The sequence below is a fragment of the Pelobates fuscus genome, chromosome 6, assembly GCF_036172605.1.
Source record: "Pelobates fuscus isolate aPelFus1 chromosome 6, aPelFus1.pri, whole genome shotgun sequence".
In the NCBI taxonomy this organism is placed as follows: Eukaryota; Metazoa; Chordata; class Amphibia; order Anura; family Pelobatidae; genus Pelobates; species Pelobates fuscus.
Window position 1 is genome coordinate 265314854 of NC_086322.1, and position 18726 is coordinate 265333579.

General features: G+C 40.1%; 1 protein-coding gene across 1 annotated transcript; it reads right to left on the bottom strand.

The window, feature by feature from the left end:
- Positions 1-3718: 3718 nt before the first annotated feature.
- PSMD3 (proteasome 26S subunit, non-ATPase 3) lies at positions 3719-14450 on the bottom strand. The gene is made up of 12 exons (XM_063459082.1): positions 14255-14450; positions 11427-11617; positions 11124-11261; positions 10728-10864; positions 9500-9690; positions 9030-9133; positions 8088-8202; positions 6669-6788; positions 5819-5922; positions 5460-5615; positions 5317-5367; positions 3719-4363 (listed from the first exon to the last, which is right to left on the bottom strand). Exons 1-12 carry the CDS (start codon positions 14370-14372, stop codon positions 4286-4288), a joined length of 1503 nt encoding a protein of 500 aa, XP_063315152.1. The 5' UTR covers positions 14373-14450; the 3' UTR covers positions 3719-4285.
- Between the last annotated feature and the right edge of the window lie 4276 nt (positions 14451-18726).

The window sequence follows — 18726 nt, forward strand, 5'->3', positions numbered from 1 at the left end:
GCAGTGATCGACTGGCAGGGAAGGGGTTAATTTTTATTTGGACTGGGTAAAGGGTTTATTTTTTTAAATTTTTTACTTAAACGTTCGTAAAACTTTTTTTTAACTTAATTTTTTAACTTTTTAAAGCTTATTTTTAACGTTAACCCCTAGTTAGCCTAATACTAAATCCCCCAATTCCCCACTAACTTCCACCCTCCCCAGCTAGCTAAATTTATAACTTTAAAAATGTAAATTAATTAATAAAATAAATTTAACCCCTGAGGGTTAAAAAAAATAATAATTAACCCTCAGGGGTTAAAAAAAAAAAAAATCAGATCATAGTAAAATGTAATCCCTGCCAATTGATCACTGTAGTCAGTGATCAATTGGTAGTGAAGGGGTTAATTTTATATTAAAATGGGTAAAGGGGGGTGGGATTTTAATTTTACTTTATTGTTTTGTCACCAGGGGGCAGGATCACTGAAGATCCGGCTCCCTGCACTTCACACAGAACCAGGAAGTGCAGGGAGGCGGAGGTGAGTATAGAGAGCACATGTGCCTGCTCTGGCATGCTGTCAGAGCGGGCACATGTACTGTGACAGCCCGATCCGGTGCTCCCGGTCTGCCTCTAATGCAGAGGCAGACCGGAGCACCATTAACCTCACGATCGCCGCGATCTGGGGTTAATTTTAACGGGTGACGGACGAGGTCCTTCACTTGTCGTTAAGGCAATCCCCTGAGTGACGGACCTCGTCCGTCACTCGTCGTTAAGGGGTTAAGTGGTGTGTATTTTGTTTTTAACAACATATGACAGGTTAAAAGGATACTCAGACACTTGCTTTATATGTAACAATTCCTAAAAAGGTTTTAGAATATTCCCTTTAAAACAATTAATAGAGGTGATTAGATATCCTGTGTGCATTAATTATCTTTGTACAATTTGTAAAATCCTGACAGAGATCTACCCGTAATTAAATAAAATCACTAAGCAGTCTGAGACTCTGCTGATGTTTGCAAAAAAAATAAAAAATCACAATTATGTTGCACACACTAACAAGGGGGAATGCTTTCTGTAGGGTGCTCCAGAAAGGGAGGGCCTATCCCCGGAGACATCAACAAAATAAAAAAATACCCAGGCACACCTGAGGTTTCTTCTAAAAGAGGTTTCTACTTATTAGGAACAAAAAAAAGTGGAGACAATGTTTCGACTCCTTTCTAAGACTTGATAAAAGCTTGGAGACAAAACGTTGTCTCCATTTTTTTTTTTTTTTGTTCCTACTACAAATACCTTTTTTGTTTCTACTAAATAGGAAAAATTATCACTGTAGCAAGCATTCTTCCTGTTACTTCTGTCTCACTGTGCAGGATAGCATGGATTAGCAGAACGTGTTCTGATATTTTCTTTGTTGCTGCAAAGATTACAACAAGGGAGACCTAATGCAAATATACAACTTTCAAAAAGTTTTTTTTTTTTTTTTTATTCCTATTTGCAAATTACATTAGTAAGGTCCAATCCTCCCTGGAGAGTCCCTTTGAGTATAATTCTGAAAGTAGTCTGGTGCACTCAAGACCCTAAAGCAGGGGTCCTCAAACTCCGGCCCCCCAGATGTTGCTGAACTACAACTCCCATGATTCTTTGAATTACATATATAGCCAGAGAATCATGGAAGTTGCAGTTCAGCAACATCTGGGGGGCCGGAGTTTGAGGCCTTAAAGGATCACTATAGGGTCAGGAACACAAACATGTATTCCTGACCCTATAGTGTTAAAACCACCATCTAGCCCCCCTAGGTCCCTCATGTCTCCATAATTATAGCAAAATCTTACTGTATTCAAGCCTGAAGCTGTAACTCTGCATGCTGTTTGACTCAGAAAAACAAGCAGTCTGCTGACATCATTAGAAGTGGTAGCCTGATCCAATCACAGTGCTTTCCCATAGGATTGGCTGAGACTGACAAAGAGGCAGATACTGAATGTTTGGATGGATTTTAGGCAGCCATGACCCAGAAATGATCTCTAACAGCCATCTGAGGAGTGGCCAGTGAAGTTATAACTGGGCTGTAATGTAAACACTGTTTTCTCTGAAAAGACAGTGTTTTCAGCAAAAAGCCTGACCAGAACAAATTCAATAAGCTGTAGTGGTTATGGTTACTATAGTGTCCCTTTAATGAATACATGCCTCTGACATACTGTGATAACACTGAACTTGAGGTACAACAGGTTTAAATAGTTAAATCAACAGTCTAAGCAACAAAACCATTTTAACGTAATGAAATGGTTTTGGCGCGTAGAGAATAACCCTGCAGATTCACTTCTCAATCCTCTGCTGTTTAAATTAAAATTACTATTTCTGCAGCCCCAGCTCACATGGATGTGCCTTGAAAAGGCTCTTGGCATTCTTCCTGTGGAAAAAAAAAAATGCTTATTTGGAACTTAACACTTCGCTCATGTTTAGCAGGGTTTACTTTAGGACCTGCTAAGCCAATGCCATTCAGGTGAAAGCAACTAATATCTTCAGGCCAGCAGGACTTTCGTTTAAGAAAAAGCATAGCTCTTCTAACCCTTAACTTAGATCTGCGAAGAAGCCAATATGTAGACATAGAACGCTGTATAGCACCACATTTTCTGCATTTTAATTTTATGAAAAAAATTGGCAAGAGGTCCAGTAATGTTTTTTGTTTTTCTTTTTTTAAAAGGAACACTACATGGTCAGGAATACGAACATGTATTCCTGACCCTATAGTGTTAAACACATTTTAAGTGCCAGATTCAACCTTAAAAAGGGTTAAAACTTATCTTTATTTTGGTGCTGTGAGGGTCAGCTAGCACTGGCTCAGATGCCTTAGCTGAGATCGGCACATTTCACAATCTCAGCCGATCCAATGCTTTATAAAAGCATTGGGAGGCTAATACGCTGCGCCAATCAGCATGCAAAAAGTCAAGAAGCTGAAGGTCAGTGCTGCACAGTGTCCAGCGCTGACGCAGGAAGCACCTCTAGTGTCCGTCTGAGTGGCTGCCACTAGAGGTGTTACTACGCAGTAAGGTAAACACTGTCTTCTCTCTAAAAAAAAAAAAAAAGCAGTGTTTACATTTAAAATCATTTAAGGACATAAAACACACACACACGAACTACATTAAGCTTTAGTTGTTCTGATGACTATAGTGTCCCTTTAAAGTAATATATATTTTCATTGATGGACTTATAGATTAATTCCCTAAACTTATTTGAGTAAATGTTCATAATATGTTCTATTATGAATCTTGCGTCTGTTTGATTGGTCACTGCCAAGCACAAACTTCCCTATTGGTGCTAGGCAAGAAAAAAAAAAAAAAAAAAAAAAGACAGGTTAAGTTCTGCTACAGAAAATAAGCTTTGTAGCTATGAAAAGGTAGGATTGTAGGCAGTTGGGAAGGGGATTAAAAAAAAAATGCAGATTTAAACTGAATTGTTCAAATGTATAAATAGTATGCATTATGTGACCTACACATTCTTTCAAATGTATGCATAACCATTAATTCCTGTAAAAATCTTTGAAGATGTGCTTGAAAAAAAATAGTTTTTCCACATTTTAACTACATGAACCACAGCAAACGGAGGGTGAAGTACAGTAAAATTGCTGCGTTGTTAATTCAACTTTACCACACGTTCATAAGATTTGCATACTTTGATTAAAACAGGGAAACACCATAACCTTTTTAAAGGTCACATATATTAAGACATCACAAATTCAGAGTTCACTTGCTTTTTCCAACCAATTTGGTTACAAATGGAGTTTAATGAAACTTAAAAGCAAAAGACTATGTGTTCTGAACTTTTCCGTCTCATTCTCACCAAATAATAATAAATCTGTTACTGGTTTCTTGTCTAAAATAATTCCTGTGCGAACACAGGAAGATAACTAGCACATCACTGCATTACCAAAATTACAGAAGTGACATACAGGAACCTTGGATCCAACTTTTTTTTTTTGGTTGCCATAATACATTTGTTACCATACGGTTTTGAATATGGTTTAACGGCTACAAACCAGAATAATGTGATTTCTGAATTTTCAGATTTTTTTCATCATAAAAAGAACCAAAAAAACCAAAAACTCTGCCCCAAAAACTGTTACAAAGATGACTGGAGTCACGCAGTTCTGTTTTCGTCATGTTTTGAAAACTTCCATCTCTGAAGTGAATGGACATGCAGATGTGGCTAAGGGGAACGTGAAGGCCATACAAAAAGGAACAGAACCAAGACTGAAGAATAAAACTAAACCCACATATAAACAAAGCCAGAAGGTAGCTGAGAATTGGATAAAGGTCAAGGAAATCCGTCATCATCATCTTCTGCCATTTCTTTAGCAAATTCTAAGTCTTGCTGTTCTCTCTCCCGGCGTTCCTATTGAAAACAAAGACACATCAGCATTGAAATATTTTTAAGAACCATTGTGGATAGAAAATCTGGATTTTAAATGGTGCTAATCCTATAGATACTAAGTGGATAAACATTATAAACATGAGTCAATGCCTGCCCAGCTATGTCTCTCTTACTCTCGTTGGACTGCAATCCCTGAAAACCTTTTGCCAGTGTGTAGTAAAGAACTTGGGAAGTGCAGTTCAACGATGGCTGGAGGTCCTAAATTGCACAAAAGTACAAAATAGTTTTTCAACATTTTTTAAAAATTAATTAAGTAATGTGAACTTAAAACAGATTTTGAAAATCTAGACTAAAATAGTGTATCTAAAAGAAAAAAAAAAAAAATCTCCCACTCAGCTAAAATCAACGATTGACATAAGCAAGGAGATAATAGAGAAGGACATACACCTTGGAAAATAAAACTGTAAAGGGACACAATTGATTGTTTGTTTTTAAATTAGAAAGTATATATACAAATTAAAATAAAGCAAATAAAAGTATGTTTAGAAACTTTGTCAATTTTCTCTGTCCGTCACACCTCTGATCTGAAGGAGTTTAGTCTGTCCTCCTCTCACCTCCTAATGTCAATCACCCACCCATTTCAGTTTCACCTGAACTAGCCATGCATGAGAAACTTATATGCACAACCATGACTTTTGCAAAAGTGGAAACAATAATGACAAACTGACTCTCTGCATACAGAAGAAGAAAAAAAAGGAGTAACCATTGATTGTGTGTGTATTTGCACATGTATATATATTTATACACACACACACACTAACTCTGAAAGCAACTCTATAGGAGGATATGTCGAGACTACAATATGCGTTATATCAGCCAGCCTACAATCAGTGACCACCATCATTGTTGTTACTTGACCTCCTATAACACTGCAATGCACTCATCTGTCGTGCACACATGGACTTTATATTTACCTCTGCGGACTCCAGATCTTTGTTGTAGGATTTTGGGGGGAACCTCATTGCCTGAGTTAGAGAAAGAAACGATATGTTAGAAACCCATATATGAACAGGGAGGAATTAACACATACCTTTCAACCAATGAATTCCTGTCTTACCTTAACAGACATGTTGTGTATGTCTAGACAGAAAGAGATGCGCTGGTGGAAAGCCAGCTGGGGCTCCCGGGTAGAGTAAATATCAATTGTTTCTTTAGACTGGACGTAGCCTTTCTCGTGGTTAATACTGGCCTCGATTACCCCATCCCGGATGGCCTAGAACAAAGGAAGCAGGCAGTTAAAGATTTGCTTAGGGAGTGGTGCATTGAATTAAACACTGTACGGTTCTGCTGAATTTTGGAGTATATTATATAAAAATTCAATTGAAAGCAGGTTACAAGGAGCCATTTGCAAATTATAATTTTAAGTGGAATGAACAATGAACACTGAAAATCCCTCCCCTCCACTCTAGCACTTACTTTAGCCACAATGAACTCTGCGTCTTCTGGGCTATCCAGTTGCAGTTTCTGAGCAATGTCAGGTAACGAAATCCGTGAATAAGACAGGCTAATCATGCGTACGCCTACATGAACAAGAAATAAAATGTAAGATCTGCAGGACAAAATCAATGATACCACCAAACCCAAAATCAAAGTGACAGCAATTATGATACTTCATAGATCTCGTGGTTTCACTCCATGCTATGAACTATTATCTGCATTTCAGAGGGTAATACAACCTGAAAGTACCCCATCTACCCCCTCCCATGGATGCTCTTCTAGATTTATATGCACACCCACTGTGTAATCATGCAGTTGGTAGCGAATAAGTAAATTTGTGTTGTAATGGTACTATACAGTTATTTCTATGAATGCACATGTCAAATTAAACAAAAATTTAGGGACTTCCTTTGGGATGCGCCAGTTGGAAATCATTGTTATAAACAGAGTTTTCGCAAATGTTGAAGATGCAACCTAACAGAGGCCCTTCCTGGAGGCATCAACTATATAAACACACACACACACGTAGTATATACTAGCCACAACACATTTTATATAACAGGTTTTTGAAGTGCTTGACTTTTATAGTGAGGAGTTGGGAGCAACTTGACACTACCGTGAGTCAGCTTATAAACCATGGCCCTCCCTCTGCAGTATTAGTCTGTATATATCAATTTCCAAACCAAAGTCAGTACATTTGCAGAAGAAGGTGTAAATGATCACTTAATACAATTGCAGGTTAATGTCAATAGACTTCACAGTCAATGATTTGGTGTATGTTATATGGAACGCATGCTGATAGCTATTATTCTAAAAACCCATTGCGTACCTGTCTTGATGACATTGTGCCTCAAGCGGATGATAAGGGTGTAGGTTCCATCTGCCTGGAACTTCTCACAAAACTGATCAAGGACCTGGTTGAACTTGTACAAATTACCTGTACGGACAGCTGTAATCAGAAAAAAAAGTTACAAGAAGAAATTAGACAGTGGGAAGGAACTATGGAATGGGAAAACACATAATTGATATATACAAAATCTGAAAAAATTCTTGCACTCCAACAAAACGATTAAATTGGTACCTGGTGCTCTGGCAGCAAAAGTAATACATCCAAGCAAATAACGGCACTCCAGGAATTTTCAATAATATAAGTTTCTTTATTCAGTTCAGGACGTCAACGTTTCAGCTCCTCATGGAGCTTTCATCAGGACCGGGTCAGGATCAGGTCCTGATGAAAGCTCCATGAGGAGCTGAAACGTTGACATCCTGAACAGAATAAAGAAACTAATATTATTGAAAATTCCTGGAGTGCCAGTATTTGCTTGGACATAATTGATATATATATATATGCGCTAAATTAACATAGATGTGTAAGAACATAAACAAAAAAACAAAAGTGTCCATGGAATGAGAAATACCCACAGGGATACAGGGGATTTTCTTTTTTTTAATTATATGGCAATAGGGTGACTGTAATCGTTGCTTTTTAATGACATAGGTTCAATGAGTACTCTTATGTGCTTGATTAAGGGTAAAATGCTAAGATTTTGATATCCCCGCATTTAAAAAAAATTATATTAAGACCTGGCATCACTGGTTATAGTGCTGTAGTCCACTGGTGCTGTCCCTTATTCGGTGATAAACCATTTCTGATCAATTTAATATTAAATGAGGATCCCTGACCACGCGTAGCTAAGGACTCTTGTTTAGCATTAAATACATAAAAACGGTTTAACATTGAATAGCAAGACGAAGTCAGGGGACTTCATGCACTATAACCACTTAAGTATCTTTTTAAGAGTGAGATAAAAATATACAATATAAATCAAAGCTCTAGGAGTTTATTGAGGGTATTTCTATGTACTATATGAGGATTGTATCAAGAAAGGGAGAAAGGGAAAGCAGTTTTTAAGAACTATGCAGAAATTCAGCGAGATAACCATGTCCTCTGAAATATTACTGCAAGAAATTAACCCCCTATGCTATCTTATAATGACATTTACTGGGTTTTTAATACCTGGGTTAGAAGAAAATATCAGTTGAGGAGATTTTAATGTGATAACAGAGTGAGGTTTAACCCCTTAAGGACCAATCTTCTGGAATAAAAGGGAATCATGACATGTCACACATGTCATGTGTCCTTAAGGGGTTAAGTATCTGGGGTATAGAATAGCTAAAAATGTATTATACTTAATAAAGCAGCACTGATAAAAAGGAGGCGTATGAGAAGCATTCAGGAAAGTTTTACCTTGGGTGAGTAGGAAATAGGGCATTAGGGACCTCTTCAGGGAGTGTTGCCTAAACTGCAGGCGATCAGGGATTTCTCCAAGCAACAATTCCACCACAATCAGAAGTTTGTGAACCTGGGGAGGGAACACAATTCAGGATCTCTAATGAGTTTTAGAACAAAATACAAAGAAAGAATACATTTATTTTGCTTTTTATGAAAAAAATGAAATAATTTACAGAATTTAAGGAACTTTCTTTAGTCAAAGCAACTTCAGTGAAGTTGTTTTGAGAGCTGGGGTCCTTGGGTGAGGTCTTACCTTAAGGTGTTATAAATGGTTTAACAACTAAAATGCTCCTGTGTCCGTCTTCATTCCTTTCTCCCTTCTCTGCTCGACCACTGTACTGAGCAGAGAAGGGAAACATTGGGGACCAATGATTGGCTAAAAGTGTCAGATGACCATCCCAGCCCATCAATGGCCATCCATTGTAACACTATGTATTGTACTCACAATGGGCTGAGAGAGTCAACCCTTGACAACAATTTCACTTATCACACAGATTGTACACAATTGCTATATAAAGATGATAGCACCTGCAGTGCAGCTATTGCCACTCAATACAGTGTTTTAAGTAATACCATTAACTGTAAAGATGATGTGAGGAGTCTTGGGTATTTGCCTAATGAGGGAATGCCTTGAAAATATTTGGAGCGACAGAAGAGGAAGTACAGCTTTCTCTTGTAGTGTCTGTCAACTAGGGGGGATGGACTTATAGCTGCAGCAATTTTATGCAAATCAAAAGTAGTTCCAAGCAGATTTGTGCAGGGAAGCAGTGGAAGGGGACCTCCTTGTACTAAAACCTATGCAGGTTGTTATGGTGTGTGCAGTATCCTTTTAAAGATGATGAAAATGGTTTTGCTTGCTCAAGCACAGATACCAAAAATATGTGTTCTCTCTCTTACCGTCTGTTTGAAGCCAACAGCTGTATGCTGGGGAGCCTTCCGCAAAGCATTAGTCAGAGTTCTTCTGGCTTCTGAATACTCCAACTGAATGGCCTTAATACGACCTGGAACAAAAAGCAGGTTAATGCCATAAAACTATACAATGTACAGTCCAGAAACACAGGGCTTGCTTACATGTTTTTACTACAGTATAGCTACTACTAACAGGTTTCCTCTCATCTAAAGAAACTCTTACAGTCTCATTTTCCATTATCAGGTGCACCATCACTACTTTAGAGTACATGACTAGATCACCAATGGTGCATCTCTCCAGGTCCAAAAAATAAAAAACATTCCACAAAACCATTATCGCACATTTACTACATTGCTGACATGACAGAGAAAGGTATGCCCCAGCCAACTCATGAGAACTGAATCTCTCTCTATCAGTGTATTCTTCACGCTTGTAAAACATTTTTCTCTCTCCTCACCAGTATAATACAGGTATCGAGCCCATTCGTTGTTGTTTGCCAGCTCGGGAAATACAGACTTTGAAACCAATTTTTCAGCTTGGTCGTAGAGGTTGTAGTGCAAGTAATTTCTGAGCAGCAGATTCAGCAACGTAGCCTGGCCATCAGCATCATGCCTAAGTGTGGCTGTGCGCAGCCTTGCATGTAAGAAGCTGTGGGAAAATATTCTCATTAGATCCTATGACATACCCAGAAATACATTTTGAATCCATATGTATTTGTAACAGAAGTGATAGAAATGTAAAAAAAAACTACATTCTGTGCAAATAGCTGTATATTTAATTGTTTTGTTTTTTGGAATCTTAAAAATATTTTTAAACAACCAAAATGAGTATTTCTCGAAAATGTATTGCATACTTTGGTTGAAGTGTTGTTATATAATCACTTTCAAACCAAGGTTATAAAAGTGACAATTTATATTGTCAACTAAACTGGGAATTTTGGAGAAAGTGTTATGCCAAAAACATTTGAAAACTCCAATTCAGCTACTAAGGATAAAATGTCTGCCAATTGTCAATACTCATTACTCAATATGTGAATAACCCAGAACTATGTGCAGCCTTCATAAGACATATGAGGGCGTGTGAACTCACATTACTGTTGAAAAAAAGTATCATTAATAATGCACCAATAAATTCTGCATCGCTGTACAATAGGTGTATTTCCACTGAGACAATCCGGACGTACAGGAACAGAACGTGCTATTGGCCCTAGTCAAATGAGCCTACATTTAAAGGGGAGTGGGATCAATTGACACGAGGCAAAGGTAAGACGTACTTAATGTAATGAGTTACAATGAAGGCTTAGTTCTTTTTCTAGATGACACAGTCACAGAAGAAGTGGTCGATTAGTGGGTGTGTGGAGGGAAAGCTTATACTGGTTTAACTGATATGCCTTCTAGAAGAAGTGATTTTTCAGTCATTTTTTTTTTTTTTTTTTTTAAAGCTGGGTGTCTATGGAACGGTGCAGTGCTAGACAAGTCTAACAAGGTGACAGTCAGATGTACGAGTATGAACAGAGGATAGAAGCAGTAATTCAGCAGAGTGTAGGGGCTTGGATGGGGCATACTTGCATAATAGTAAGGATAGGTAGACATGAGTAATATTATGAATGAAGAGATCTGTAATTTTCAGTGAGCACTATATCTTCTGGGAAGCCAATATAAGGACTGGCAGTCAAGCTCACTCACCTCCTTACAACATCCAGCTTGTTTAGAAACTCAAAGATGCGTGAGTGGTAATAGTAACACTTTGCCACCACCAGGTCCAATGCACGGCGATTCTGAGAAATGTTTTTTTGCATCAAATCCTCGGACACTTTTTGAGCCTGAAAAAGTGAGAGTGGACATGGAATGAGCACAGTTTAACTCAAACATTTAGAGGGTTATTCTCCAACTTGAAAATTCAAAGTTACTTTCAAACTTAAGGTCAGAATAGCAAATCTGGAGAAATTCTCTCAGCCAGCTATGCATTCAGTTCAGCTACTCTGAACCTTAAATTTGAAATTCACAGAAAATAGTTTCATATAGATTTCAATTTTCTGCCACACCCCAGTCTTAACACATTAAAGTAAACAATATTCTCACCTCTGTATAGCGCTTGCTGTTCATTAGGTGTATAACAAGCAGCAGCTGTAGATAAGTTTCTACTTCTGGCAGTAAGGGAACAGATGCCGCTTTGCCAGTGCGTGGTCGGAACTGCAAATCTCCCTCTGTGTCCATCAGCTGAACGAAAAGAGGAAAAAAAAAAAAAAAGATTATTTATTGAAGACATCAAGAAGACTGCACTTATAGTTTAAATCCAGTGGTAATATGTCATTTTCAGTAAAGCAATACATTATCATTGTTATGTTTAAGTCTTGAATGATGGGGCAGAACCAATAGTCTTACCTCCTCCAAGTAGCCCAGCAGCATGTCCCTGGTTGTAGGGTTGGATGTGAAGAACCCACTGATGGCCTTGTGCAAGACATTGGCATTAAGGCGTCGGGAAGTGGAAGGCAAAGCTCTTAAAGCTCGAAGAACAAAACGTGGCTCCTTTCCAGAAACGGCTTTCTCAATCTGCTTTACATGCTCTTTAATGTCTGCAAAAACAAGTCACATCAATTTTAAAGCAGACGTGCCTTGGCCCTGTTCCTTTTACCCGAGTTCTTGCCGCGCTCTGAGGCTCATTTCAGTGGTGGTGGTGACAAAATTTGATTTCTGCAGAGCTGCAGAAGCCGGTCCAGTCTCTATTTACTTAAGAGCCATTTTATCGCCATACAAAAGAGTCTTTTAAAAGTCTATTTCATTTAAAAAAACGTGGCTGTCATTTACTTGTTCATTGAATCAACAAGCCATCAAAACTGTTCAGTGTGCACCTGTACCAATCTGCATGGTGACTTTATTTAGCCTGAACTCCATGCCAGCAGTACAGAAGCACACTTACTTGTCTTTGCCGCCTACTGTAAGAAGTTACGCAATTTAAATGCTCAGCATCTTTACAGAACTCCAAGGAGATTGCAGTCAAATGAAAAAATGCATTCTCCTCTGAAACTACTATGTAATTATTGTAGCATTTAAAATCAAGGATAAAGGTTCTTCCATTATCAGAGCTGGTGTAGCTTTATTTTACATTCTTCAGGTAGCGGAAATGCTTCCCTGCCACTTGGAGACTTGCAGAGGGCCAATGTAGCTTCTAAATAAGAGAACTTGTTAAACCAGCTGATGAGAACGGATTTGTGATTGGCTCATGGGAACATACTCTATAATGTTCTTTTACCAAATCTCCCAAGCCAATAGGGATCTTTAATAACAAGAAAGCACCATCACACTTGTTCATGATGTGTTCTTGTAGGACATATAATACAGTCATGAGAAGTCTCTGTTTTGTCTTGAGAAACTTTGAATCACAATTCTATAAGTACAAAATTATAGGAAAAATGTGGGCGACCCAACACCCCTGCTCAGCCTTTCCTATGCTTTTAAGTTGCTTTGAATAAAATTGTGTTACACAGGGAATGTGCTAAAGGGGGAACTATTGGCACCTAGGACTTAATATAATGTTCACTTTTTCCTTATATTTAACAAGTGTATTTTTTTTTTCATTTAAATAAAATTTGTTATCCTGCAAAGAGGTGCCTCCATTTTAACTCCCTGCAAATCATTGCCCATTGAACCTGACAACAGTACTGTGGTAATATCTGACCAGAACTGGGCTGCGATTTGTCAAATCTTTCATTAATACCCTTATAAAAATCTCAAATGATTTTTGCGTGACAGAGCCAATTTACAATTTGAAGATCCCAATGCTTACTAAACTGAAAGCACAGGGAGGCTTTTCTACATGCGCGACAAAATGCTGCAAGAATCAGCACCTCATCACAAAGATGCACTGAAACAATACATCTTTATGAGAAACATTTAAGCGCCTCCACACAGAGTGGAGACGCTGAACGTCAGTGCTGTGCACTGACCCAGGAATCACATCAAGTGGCCGTCTGAGTGACTGCCACTAGAGGTGTTTCTAGGCAGTATTGTAAACACGGTCTTCTCTTTCAAAAGGCAGAGTTTACATTAAAAGGTCTGCAGAAACAGGCACCAGAACAACTACAGCTTTATGTAGTTCTGGTGTGTGTATTATCTGTCCCTGCAGGCTTTTTGATGTAAACACTACCTTTTCTCTGAAACAACAGTGTTTACATTATTGCCTACTAACACCTCTTGTGAGAGCCATTAGAGGTGCTTTCTGAGTGACGTTCGGCTTCTCCACGCTCTGCATGGAGGCGCTGAATGTTTCTCAGAGATGTATTGATTCAAAGCGGCTCTATCATAAGATGCTGATTGGCACAGCATGGTGTTTTGGCGCACATACGAGATAGCCTCCCAATTCTAGCCTATGGGAAAGCATTGGATTGGCTGGGATCATAAAGTTTGATGATCTCAGCCAAGGGTGCAGAGCCAGCCGTGAAGGACCCACGCGGCAATGGAAAGAAAAGGTGAGTAAACTCACTGTTTAAATAGCTGACAAGGGGGCCGTAAGCCTAAACATTGATTTCACAGCTACAGTGACAGAAATACATATTTGTATTTCCTGTCACTATAGTGTTCATTTAAAAGGCTTAAGCTGTAGTGGTTCTGGAGACTATAGAGTCCCATTAAGAAAGATTTTGCAAGCCCTTTTTACCGTTGATGTAGCACCCACATTGTGCACGGCGCTGTACAACAACTACACAAGACATTTCTTTCTAACAAAAACACGTACAACATACAGTAACAGTACGTGAAGAGGGCCCTGCCCAAACCATATTACAAATGTTGAGAAAAAAAATAAAAAATAAATCATGTCCTTTGAGTAAAACCCACAGTCACACAAACACTACATTCACAGCTCAGATTTAAATATATCTGGCAGCCTCTACCCCTGACCCTCCTATAATTAATGGAAACAATTAGTCATGATGGGGACTACATTTCCCATGATGCTCAGCCAGCCAAACCATGATTTACCCTCCACTGCTCTATAACAGCCCAAAGTGGTGATAACAGAGTCACAGAGCTCCCATGGGGCCGGTCACAGAGCTCCCATGGGGCCGGTCACAGAGCTCCCATGGGGCCGGTCACAGAGCTCCCATGGGGCCGGTCACAGAGCTCCCATGGGGCCGGTCACAGAGCTCCCATTGCGCTGTGTACAGACCCAGGCAGTGAGGGCCCCAGGACCAGCACAATCCCTATGGCCATACCCTCTAGAGTCACGCTGTCCAGCTCCTTCTTCCCTCCCTCGCCGGTTCCCGCCGCCGGCTCCTCCTCTTTCATTTCCACGTCCTCCGGTTCTCGCTTTTTTGCCGTCGCCTCCTTCATGCTCGGTTCCCGGTGCTTGCTGCGAGCCAGTTTCCGGTTCCGGTACTCCAATGACTGGCAACTATGCCTGCGCTGCAAAAGGGGGACGCTGGGAGCGTGACGTACGACGCAGGCGGAAGGATGGAACGCCGAGCGCATCGAACCGCCCGCTGGCTGAGTCATTCAGGGCTCCTCTCAGCCTGGAACACAGCCAGTCACTGGCAGAGCCATTAGCTCTGATCACTGCTGAGTATTATAATAAAATCAGTGCCATTCTGTGTGTCTTTTAATCCAGGATTATTAAAGCCACGATTAAATGTCAAACCATGCACACTATTTTAAAGGGATTTTGGCCATATTATTATTATTATTATTTATACATATTTTTATCACTCTGCTGTCAGAAGTGGTGATGGTGGTAGGAATCGGTACGAGCATAATTTCTGCTTAGAACGCTGCTTGTCCAGAGATATATACACTATTGTGCCGGTGGCTAGGTACGCCCCCAGAGCACGTGACGTACGCCGCCCCGAACAACGCTCTGGACTGCTTAACGTCAATTCTGTGCATTGTTTGATACTGGGAGCACACTCACAAGGGGAAGCTTGATCTCCCGTCCCTGCGCTCCCTCCGTTAACATTTATTTTTTTTTGCAATTATCCCATCTACACCCTCACTCCCTCCTCTCATCAGCTCAAAGCATGTGCGTGTGTTCTGACCCAGTGAAACATCCGATTATTATTATTATTATTATTTATCATATTTATTGAGGATTTTGTCATAAATTAAACAGTGTACTCAGGAGTCTGGTCTTTCATTTGGATTACCCCTCAAAAGTCCTGAAATATATTATACTATAAGAAATATATTAGTAAGTAAAGGAATTTTACTGCCAAAAGACCTCAGGTATTTTATACTATGAAAACATTATGGTTTCTACAAAATGGCAATATTTACATTGCATGATACGATATGGGCACTGCATCCAGATAACTTCATTAATATCAAGTGGTCTGGGTGCCTATAGTATCCATTTAAAGTATCTTTTTTTAGAATATCAAACTAGCCAGTTTATTTGTGAAAGGAAGGTGAATAAGTTAAAGGAACACTATAGTCAGGCAGATCAATTAATCTAAATGAAGTGGTCTGTGTACAGTTTTTCTGTCCTTTTTGAGAAACTGCAATGATTACATTGCAGGCTGCAGGGTAAAGGGAAACTATAGTGCCAGGAAAACAAAGTTGTTTTACATGGCACTATAGCTCCCTATAGTGCCCCCATTCTGTTACGCCCCAGTCCGTCGCGCCTAGCCAGCGAGGGAGACCTAATGCACATACACGCTTGCATTGGAACTTCCCTCATAGGAAAGCATTATATAATGCTTTACTATCAGGTTCCGGGCGATGCTGGATGTGAGGATGTCCAACGTCAGTTAGGTGTCCAAAAGTCTGGTAGACAGCCACTAGAGGTTGAGTTAACCCTCAAAGGTAATTATAGTGTGGTGGAATCTCGGTAAAAATAAATTTAGTAGGCCGAGATTACCACGTGGCATGTGTACGTGCATATGCTGACGTATCGATCAGTTGGTTGCACGAGGCAAGATACGATCAGTAGTGTACGGAGCATGTGCAAGAATACAGGATGTAGTAATCCCCTCCTCCATTGTGCTGGACAGGCCATGCGGTCAAGCAGGAAGTTAATTCTTATTTGTATTGATTGGTCAAGAGAATGTGCGGGTGGAGCTTAATATGGGAGGAGTTATGTGCCTATATAAGGAGCCTGCACTATTGTCCGGGGCTCAGAACTTGCTGTATTTTGGTGACATTAGTCCCTCTGAGTCCCGATCGGTGATCCAATAAAGAATCTCTTCCTTCCTGAAGAAACCTGTGTCCATCTCTCTGTGCTTTGCTTCCGTCAGTTTCTCCGGTATCATTTGGTGCATTGGCCGGGAAGCTCATCGTTCAACGGTAGCTGAGAGGCAGAGGCGTGAGACGGTCTATCTTTGCCCACGTTCTCTACGGCTGCACCCCTGAACTTCTGCATGGACCTCCCTTCGTCTCGGCGCCACTGGTCTGTTGTCCAGGAGATCATCGGCCTCTACGTAAGAAGTGCTGGGGTGTCCCCGTCGATGAGTGTGAACTCAGGTTCAGGAACGAGGAGGTAAGACAACTGCTGTTTTAGACGGCAGACCCACTAGGGGTATACCGATTGTGCGGTAGGCCCAAAAGGGGTTTAAGTCTGTGTATGGAATCTGCCCCCTCTGTCGGAGGGAAGGAGCGAAGGCACACCGCTCAATCGAACGCTCTTTAGTAAGACCGTTTGATTTGGTTAGTCAGGCGGGGTCCTGTGTAAATAGCCCTAGCCGGACACCGGTGTCTTGTCTAGACTAGCGTTCTAGGGTGTATATTACGTTCGCTAGGTCGGAGGGACCGGGAGACTAAGCGGCGCCTGTGTAAATTCGGTTCGCTAGCTCTCAACCTATCTTGGCTAAGTGGGAAGGCGTGTAAATTTGGAACCCACTAGATTTTTGATAGAGTAATAGACTAAGAGGCGCCTGTGTAAATTCGGTCCTCTAGTTCGCTATATGTGGTGCTTGGGCAGTGTGGCTAACCAAAACGGGTGTATATAGTTTTAGGTAGTCCATTCAAGGTACTGGCCAATAGTTTAGTTGGGATTGTAAATGTGTTAAAGATTGTTAGTAAAGTGTATATCTTGTTAGATAGCGCGAGCTCAGCCGTCTAGCGAGAGTGTTAATAGTGTGTTGCTGTGTTATGGTACTTTTTGCAGTAAACCAAAATGTTTAAATGTCTATCTGTTCCTGTCCAAATCAATAAAATAAATTGCGTATATACGCTGAAGTAATTAAGTCTGACACACAAGGTTCAGGTTAAAATAACTTCGAGAAAATTTATTGGCAAGTGATTAAAAAGCGGACACGCAGGTCCTTTTAAGAGACATTTTACGTCATCATTGCTTATTAGAATATCAGTAAATAAACATCATTAATTGGATTAATTGTCAAGTGTCGGGATTAGTGTCCACCTATCAATATTATTAATTGGCTCAAAAGACTAAGTGGTTAATCCCGTGTCCACCCACCAAGAGGTGGGATTGTTCTGGACACGGGTGGGGGACAAGGGGTCTTGAGCGTCATTTTACACGGTCGGTGATCTCAGGCCTCGTGGCCAGGTGCAAGGTCTCTTATGAATAGAACATTTCATTACTACTGTGTTCGCATGGCCTTCAAATTATACTTTGTTGCAAATCTAAGGAAAAGTCAGCAATTCCTGTGTTAATCATATCTTTATAGAAAATACAGTCTTTGTTCTATTGTATTAGATGTGCTGGGAAATTCTGTCATGTAAGGTGATTTTAAAATGAACAAGTTAGGTTATGAGGACAAAATGGAGGATTGAAGAAGTCAGGTTAGGGGGACAAAATGGAGGATTGTCACAGTATAAAGTTAAAATGGAGTTAGTGCAATAATTGAATACAAATACAATAAGGTTTTTTAAATAATCCCACATCAGCTGTATTATAGTGCACGGTACCATAACCCTGTATATTTACTGACACTGTATATAAGTACTAATCATTGTCGTCTAATGCATGTTTAACACCATAACCACTAATAATTGTATTGTGACCTTAAATTGTGCTTTGACCTATGCTAACCGTACTGTAACTGCTATTTGTAAAAGACGATGTTACTGGGGTGTGTTATAGACGGGTAATTCATATATAGAGAATTATAGCGTGGGTGACTGTATAGTTTCGCCAAAGGGCATAATATTGATTATTTAGTGACTGGTGTAACAGCTGTGTGTGTACGGGAATTCCCTGAGTGTTTATTGTGTTATTGTGTACGTTTCACTTGGTAACCGTACCACGTGGTGCTGTTGCCAGAGGAAACGGGTGTGACTGTTGAATAGAACGCGTGCATAGTATTCGTTGTCAACGACGTTCCATTGATAAGTATGGGCGCGTCGGAGTCAACGATTCCGGATCCCTTAGGTTGTATGGTAAAGAATTTTAAAAAGGGATTCAAAACATGTGATTTTGGGGTTAAAATGTCTCCTGTACGTTTGGTCACTTTGTGCACTAGGGAGTGGCCTACTTTGGTTGCGACATGGCCGCCACGTGGCAGTTTGGATCCAACTCTGGTACAGCGTGTACACGTGGCTGTATCAGGTAGGCCTGAACTTTACGGGCAGTTTCCATATATTGATTGTTGGAGACAGGCCGTAAACGACTCGCCAAAATGGATTCAGATATGCCACGAGGAGCAATGTCGCCTCATGGTGGCCAGGACTTGTTTGTCCACTAGGACTGTGGTTAGGCCCATTTTGGACACGCCCCCTGAGTCCGAGATCCCTT

Coding starts and splice junctions, on each gene's coding strand:
- PSMD3 (XM_063459082.1), bottom strand. CDS start 14,372: ATGAAGGAGGCGACGGCAAAAAAGCGAGAACCGGAGGACGTGGAAATG. Junction 8,203..9,029: donor CTGTTGGCTTCAAACAGACG/GTAAGAGAGAGA, acceptor TTCCCTCCCCAG/GTTCACAAACTTCTGATTGT. Junction 5,368..5,459: donor TACACAACATGTCTGTTAAG/GTAAGACAGGAA, acceptor TCTCTAACTCAG/GCAATGAGGTTCCCCCCAAA.